We start from the raw sequence: 7,544 nt of genomic DNA, 5'->3' as shown, positions 1-7,544 counted from the left end.
CTGTTAGCCAAATAGCTAGTGACCCAACTTTCTGCTTTACCAGTCATATTAAGTGAAGCTAGATCCACTTTCTGTTCATTAGGGATTTTGCATAAATCAAAATATTTGCAACACTTTTTAATCCAGATCCTAGGGTTACTACCATCAAACTTAGGGAATTCAAGTTTATCATTATACCCCAATTTTGGCTGGCTGACCCGATCCTCAGATCTTAGAGTTGGCATGTTCTCCTTCATCTGCTGCATCATCTTCAAGATCTCATCAAACTTCTAGGCAGAACTTCGAGTTTGTTCTTCAAGCTTCCTCTCCAACTCAGCCAATTGGGTCTCCATTCTAACAACGCTCCTGGTAGCAGCTGGAGTCAGAATGCTACAGATCAGAGAATAGCACAACGTTGCTCTGATACCACTAATAAGGAAATATTAGTTTTCTTAAAATATTTTTGTATATTTTTTTTGAAGAAGAAATATAACCAGAGAAATCAGTAGAAATGAGAAGAAGAGAGAAGAAGAGAGGACAGATAAGGATGAGAATTTTTAGTGTAATATTCATATATTGGGTTATTACCCCTAATTGAGGATTTATACTTTTCTAGAATAAATCCCAACCACAAACTTTAAAACAAAAATGCTGAAATAAAGGAAATTCTATTATGCTTTTCACAAACAGACAAAGGTAGCTAACAACTCAATAACTATTTTTTCCGCCAAAACGAATACTTGAACTTATTAATAGGAAATAGCTATATCACCATATTAAAAAGGAAATTGTTCTGTATGAATATATAACTACGTTCAACAACACTCATAGAGCGTTATACTTACATGTCTTAGAAGAAATACATTCATACGATTTTAGCTTTCGTCTTCATAAATTAGATTTTACATTTTATCTTTGAGTGAGGTGAATTGTAAAGGTAAAACACTAAACTAATAAAGTTTTAAGACTGAGGGTATTTTATCTTTGAGTGAGGTAAATTATAAAAGAAAAACAATGAACTTATAAAGTGTTAAGCTTAAGAGTTTGTTGATAAAAGAGCATGCCTCATTTATGCTTTATTAAGCATTGTTGAGGTATATTAATAGTAAGAGTGTAAGTGTTATTGAAGTTATCCTTTTTAGTTACTTGGTGAATGCGCAAGTGGTAGTGGTGTTTAGTGTAGAGTTTAAGAGAATTTCTTCTATCTAGTGTCTAACCTACAAAATGGCCAAAGAGTAACTAGTTTATTAGTTTTATAAAGACAAATACACAAGCCTTAAAAGTAGTTTTAAAGTGTCTATGTAGGATACAGAATCTTGTCAGGGTTCTTGAAACACATTTTTCGAAAATCACTTACTCTATTCAACCCTCTTTTAGAGTATAGTTACTTAGGATGAGCAATACTTTCAATTGGTATTAGAACTTTTATCACTGTTAAGCTAGATTTGGATTGAAATTGATATGAATTCAACATAATCAAATCTTGGAAAAGTGAAAAGAGGATATGGGTTAAGCTCATAGTTACCTACGAAGGAATAAGCCAATGTCAGGTATAATAAAATTAATATTTATTATCAGTGACAAATGGCTCCTAACGAGAGTATCAAGGACATGTTTACAAGGTTCACACAAATCATTAATAACCTTGATTCTTTGGGAAAAGAGTTTACAAATGAAGAAAATGTTAGAAAACTCATAAGGTGCTTATCAAAAGCCAAATTGGATCCCAAAGCTACAACAATAGAGGAGGCTCAGGAATTAAAACATGAGCTCATACTGAAAGATGTTAATGAATAATTTTCCTCCTCTATAAAGATTATAGCCTTAAAGGCTAAGGAGGAAGAAGTTCCCAAATTATTCACAGCTTATTTAACTCAAATAGATGTAGTCAAGTAAATTGATTTCGTATTTGGAATTTTTACGTCACTACTTTGATATGTATTTCTCTTGCATAACAAGTGCCTTTTTTTTTGAGAATAATTTTGTATTTGAAGTTTGTTTGAAAATGAGTTGAATTATTTTTCATTCATATTATGATTTAACTTTATATACTTTGTATTGTGATTATATTATTCGTGTGGAATGTTTGTTTGGTTTTTTAAAGCTTGTATTTAAAATTTTTAATATTGATCATGTCCATTTATCGTCGTATCACAGGTAGCAGCATAAAAATTAGGTCTGTAATGACGAACAAAATTTTGAAAATTTGAGCCTGTAAATAAATTTTTATAAGTACGTCTGGTTTGCTACTCATCCAAACCCATCAATAAACACCAAACTACCTATCTATTCACAGCTTATTGGATTTTTTTCCACACCACTAATCATAACTCACTTGCCAATGCAAGTGCTTGTTGAATGATAAAACTAGAAGTACATTTGTACAAGTAAATCACCCACCAACCATGATTAATGCTACCTTAGCATCAAATACATTAAATCACATACAGTACCTTAAATGTGGGGTAGCCCTACCCATCTAATCCTATTCACTGCACATTATAGTTAAACATGCTTTGAGCACAATGCTCTCTATGTGCTACATCTCCTCCCAACCTACCCTTCTTTCCTTTATTCTTTGCATAAAACCCAATAATCCATCCATAATCTTTCACCTTCAAATTACCCATTTATCTCCTTAATATTCATCAATGGATCCCTACAAATTCCTAAAAATATCCCCAAACCCAGATGGTACAATTACCAGACTCACCCCTACAATCTTAGTACCCACTACTGAACAACAAGAACAAGAAAATCCAACTGTATTGTCAAAGGATGTAACTCTTAACAATGCTAAAAGAACTTTTGTTCGTATTTACCGGCCTGCATCAGCAATAACAAGCAGTAAAGTTCCAGTAATTATATACTTTCATGGTGGTGGTTTTGTGTTTTACTCTGCTGGAACTGTGTTCTTTCATGAGTCCTGCAACCGGATGTGTGCAGCGATTCCTGCTGTGATTGTGTCTGTTGATTATCGGTTGGCGCCTGAGCATCGCCTTCCTGCTGCGTATGATGATGCTATTGAGGCTATCTTGTGGGTTAGAGATCAAGCTTTGAGTTGTGTTAATGGTGGAGAAGGAAATGGAAGTGATCCTTGGTTGAAGGAGTTTGCTGATTTTGGGCGCTGTTTCCTTATGGGTAGTAGTTCTGGTGGCAATATTACTTACCGTGCAGGTTTGAATTCTATTTTACATTAACCCATATATAATAGGGGTACTTTCTTTCTTTAAATATTGATCATCAATTTTAAAGAGCTCTCACATTAATTTTTGAGTTGTACCAAAATTAGTAGAAAGATAAATTGGGTTGCAGAATAAGACAAAAAAAAAAATAAATAGATGATAAAAATGAGTGGTAAAAATGACGAAGAAAAATAGTTCTGTGGACAAGACTAAAAGAAGGAGAATTAAACCATTGTGGAAGAAAAAAAGGTGTAAAATCTATTGAAAAAACAAAAATAAAAAGTATTTCTAATTGGCATGGATACATGGAATAAGAAGTAGAATTTTGAGAGCAATCCAAAACAATGGAGGAAAATGGATAGTCATGAGCAAATGAATTAAATGTGTGAATGAGAGGAGAAAATAAGTTAAAATGTGCGGATACATTAAAAAAAAGTATGAATCATGACAAAAAAAATGAAAAAACACTCATACAGCAAACGAAAAATGTAGTAAAATTCGTAAAACCGGAGGAAGTATGAGTTCAACAAAGATATTAGTTATGTTTTACCTAAAAAAAGATGTTGGCTTTAACCCTAAGCATATAATTATACACTTTATCATGTCAAAAGTGTAGAGCATTACAAACACTCTAATTGGGAGTAAATATTTGACTTGTGTATGAACTCAACAAAAAGCTTATATTTTTATTAGTACGGGTATATCTGAGTTATACTATACTTTAATTACTAATATTTGAACTTAAAATTGTCCGATATGCAGGTTTACGTGCACTAGATTATGATCTATCTCCGATGAAAATCGAAGGGCTAGTAATAAATCAAGCATATTTTGGAGGAGAAGAGAGGACAGATTCAGAATTAAGGCTTGTTGATGACAAAATCGTTCCTTTACCAGCCAATGATGTTATGTGGTCTCTTGCTTTGCCCATTGGTGCTGACCGTAACCATGGATTCTGTAATCCAATGGTTGAAAGCTCTCGCATTGAGAACATCGGACGGCTGCCAAGGTGTCTGGTTAATGGGTATGGAGGGGACCCACTTGTTGATAGGCAGAAGGAATTTGCTAAGATGTTGGAGTCACGCGGAGTTCATGTGGTATCCTTCTTTGATGAAGGAGGGTTTCATGCTGTGGAGTTGTTTGAACCTCAAAAGGCTCAGGCTTTACTTGATAAAATAATACAATTTATTGGATCTAACTAGTGAAATTGTAATTCATTACTATATAAATAAATTAATTGCATATTGCATGAAGGCTTTTAATTAATGTAAGAATTATTATTTGATTTATCTGATAAAATTAAATCAAATATTTTGCAAGATTCCCTTATTCATTAATATGTTTATTAATGGATTTCTTGAGTTTTGACACATCATCAATGGTATTAATAATTTTTTTTATTATCAATGGTAGCCTCATATTATTGAACGTCTTACAATGATTTTTTTTTTTAAACTTTTTTTTATCCAAAATCGTCCAAAACCGTTAACTTTTTTATTTTTATTTTATTTTTCAATTTAAAACATAAAAGAAAGTTAACGGTTTTGGATAATTTTGGATGGAAAAAGTTTAAAAAGGTTACGGTTCGCTCAATAATACGAGGGTACCATTAATAATAAAAAAAAAAATTAAGGGTACAATTAACAAAGTGCCAAAATTCAGGGGTACCATCGGTAATTTCCCTAATGTATTTTAATGATTTTAACGCTTGGAATTGAAAATTCAAGTATTAAAATTGTCATATTACATCTTTATAAAAATGAGCATTTTAAGGTTTATTATTGGTTGATTTAAAAAATTATATAGATCTGTCTCATAGTAAGATGTCTCATACAAAATGAGTTGGTTAGACAAATCTTTTCTAGAGCTCTAATACATATGGAGTAATAAATAATAATGTAGACAAATTTATGATCCAAAATAAGATAGGTAAGCCTTGCAAGTTGTTAACGTGCATGAGTTTAGGCTTGTTCTACTCATACTATTTTTGTGGTTTTTTATTATTACAAAATCCATAATATGCGCATTACCTCTCTTTCGAAAAGAAATTAGGAATAGAATAGAATAGAATGAACGAGAAGTATTTTTAATAAGAAAAGGATCATAGTCTTATTATATCCAAAACTTTGAAAAGAATGTCAAAATTCAATCCATACGAACATCTTAAGATTGAGGTAAACCAAGATGGAACGCTCCAACGTCATAATAAAATGCCACAAATGCGATCAAATCCCAATCCGGGGCAAGGAGAATCCGTAGCATCAAAAGATATAACCATAAACAATGAAAAACACACATGGGTTAGATTATATTGTCCCTCAAAATTAGCATCAAACGATGGGTGTGTTGCTAGATTACCCTTAATGATATACTTTCATAGTGGAGGTTGGATTGATCATAGTGTGGCCGATCTTTTTAACCACGAAAATTGTGTACAATATTCACGAAGTCTTCCTTGTATAATTATTTCGTTAGAATATCGATTAGCACCAGAATACAGACTTCCGGCACAATATGAAGATGCCTTAGAAGTGATCTTATGGGTTCGCGACCAAATGAATGATCCAAATGGTGAGCCATGGATCAAGGAATATGGAGACTTCTTTAGGTGTTATTTGTCAGGAAGGGGTAATGGTGCAAATATGGCTTATAATGTATGTTTAAAGGCCTTAGATATTAGCCTTTATCCTTTGAATATATCAGGAATTATTCTAAATCAACCTATGTTTAGTGGGAATAAAAGGACTATGTCTGAATTGAAGTATGCTTGTGATGAGTTATATCCATTGCCTGTTTGGGATTTGATGTGGGAATTGGCATTGCCTAAAGGGTGTGATAGAGATCATAGGTACTGTAATCCAATGAATGATATTGCTTTACAAAGTAAGGTTAAAAGGTTAGGAAGGTGTTTAGTGATTGGATATAGTATGGATCCAATGATTGATAGGCAACAAGAGTTTGTTTCTATGTTGGTTAAGTGTGGTGCAATTGTTGAGGCTCATTTTGATGTGGGATTTCATGGGGTTGATCTTGTTGATGCAAAAAGAGGTTCTTATAATTTGCAACTTGTTAAAGACTTTGTTAAATAAAATAGTATGATTGTCGTATTATCGTTCGTTTTTTAACAAAAAAAGAAATTAGTGGAAACAAAGATATTAAGAGCAATTAGAATAATATGTCAGTGGGATCATTTTAAATGTTATGATATACAAAGAAACAAAGGAGGCAATTTCATTAAAAAAATGGTGAAATTTGCTTTTCTTATTTTATATTCAAGTTTTCTATTTATTGTGAATACGTGGTGATTTCTTAATTTATATGAATTTTTAATTAGAGTTTGTTGTTTAAACTATACGATGGTATTGCAAATCGATAGGTAGTTAAAGTTGTGACTTGTGAAGGTGTTTCTCATGAATTGTTGTGTACTTCATGCACTATAAGCCATGCAACATGTAGGGTTATCAATCAAATACAATGTTTGTTTGTTATTGTTCATGCATATATCATTCCATTATTGTTCATAGTTTATTTATAATAAACTATCAATTGATTCTTGAATATCCTATTCCGTTTTCACCCGATGTAAATTTAACCTCTTAAAAGAAATTGTTGTGATTAAAAATAAAAATTAGTTTATAAAACTCTAATTAATTGCACACATTTTTGAATGAAACAGTCTCATGCACAGTGAGACACGACTTATACTAGGTTAATTAAATAGCCCAATTAATATCAATTATCAACATATGAAATTTTGAGGTTGTCTCACTGAAAGATGATCTCTCAAAAGAATAGGTAAATTTATTATAATGGGAAAATTAAGTCTAAATAATTGAAATTATCTTGTTCCTAAAATCAGTTAGGTCAAGTAACACGATCTTAGTAAAATGAAATCCACTTTAATTTTATGAACATACTTCCTCCGTTTTTTATTACTTGCATTTAAGGACAATTTGGCATTATTCATCAATGTCACTTAATTTTCATATTGTCGTTAATCTATATGAAAAAATGTAGGCATGTTGGATTTTGTTAGAATCCTCTCAATGTGAATCTTATTGATTTTTAGTTTCTATAATTTTTCGATTTGTATAATTAGAGATATTAACGATTGAATTAGTGCATTGGAGCGTATGAAAGTATCTGTGGGTGCAATTAAAAAAACGGAGGAAGTACTTTATTTAACCCAAAAGTACTTTCTTATCCAAACTTTAACTGATTTTTCCACAATAATCTCACCTTTTCATTAACCCTGTATAATTTCAACTTTGACAAATTTTTGCTTGTGGTGAACCCATGTAACTTATTATCTCTTCAACATGTATAATATACTCATACATAAAATTAATATTAAAAAAACAGAAAAACAAAGAGAAAAAT

At 31.6% G+C, this 7,544-nt stretch overlaps 2 protein-coding genes across 2 annotated transcripts; both read left to right on the top strand.

The window, feature by feature from the left end:
- The first annotated feature begins 2,272 nt into the window (after positions 1-2,272).
- LOC130811170 (probable carboxylesterase 8) lies at positions 2,273-4,544 on the top strand. The gene is made up of 2 exons (XM_057677357.1): positions 2,273-3,156; positions 3,927-4,544. Exons 1-2 carry the CDS (start codon positions 2,631-2,633, stop codon positions 4,364-4,366), a joined length of 966 nt encoding a protein of 321 aa, XP_057533340.1. The 5' UTR covers positions 2,273-2,630; the 3' UTR covers positions 4,367-4,544.
- A 726-nt stretch (positions 4,545-5,270) lies between these two features.
- Positions 5,271-6,344, top strand: LOC130811055 (probable carboxylesterase 9). The gene has a single exon (XM_057677212.1). It carries the CDS (start codon positions 5,300-5,302, stop codon positions 6,251-6,253), a length of 954 nt encoding a protein of 317 aa, XP_057533195.1. The 5' UTR covers positions 5,271-5,299; the 3' UTR covers positions 6,254-6,344.
- The last annotated feature ends 1,200 nt before the right edge of the window (positions 6,345-7,544 follow it).

Source organism: Amaranthus tricolor, chromosome 4 (genome assembly GCF_026212465.1).
Source record: "Amaranthus tricolor cultivar Red isolate AtriRed21 chromosome 4, ASM2621246v1, whole genome shotgun sequence".
NCBI lineage: Eukaryota > Viridiplantae > Streptophyta > Magnoliopsida > Caryophyllales > Amaranthaceae > Amaranthus > Amaranthus tricolor.
Note: the sequence above shows the minus strand (reverse complement) of the source record. Positions and strands in the feature narration are given on the sequence as shown.

Bases quoted from the DNA above. Each gene is read 5' to 3' on its own strand.
- LOC130811055 (XM_057677212.1), top strand. From the start codon at position 5,300: ATGTCAAAATTCAATCCATACGAACATCTTAAGATTGAGGTAAACCAA.
- LOC130811170 (XM_057677357.1), top strand. From the start codon at position 2,631: ATGGATCCCTACAAATTCCTAAAAATATCCCCAAACCCAGATGGTACA. The intron at 3,157-3,926 runs GTTTGAATTCTA...TCCGATATGCAG, and splicing joins CAATATTACTTACCGTGCAG to GTTTACGTGCACTAGATTAT.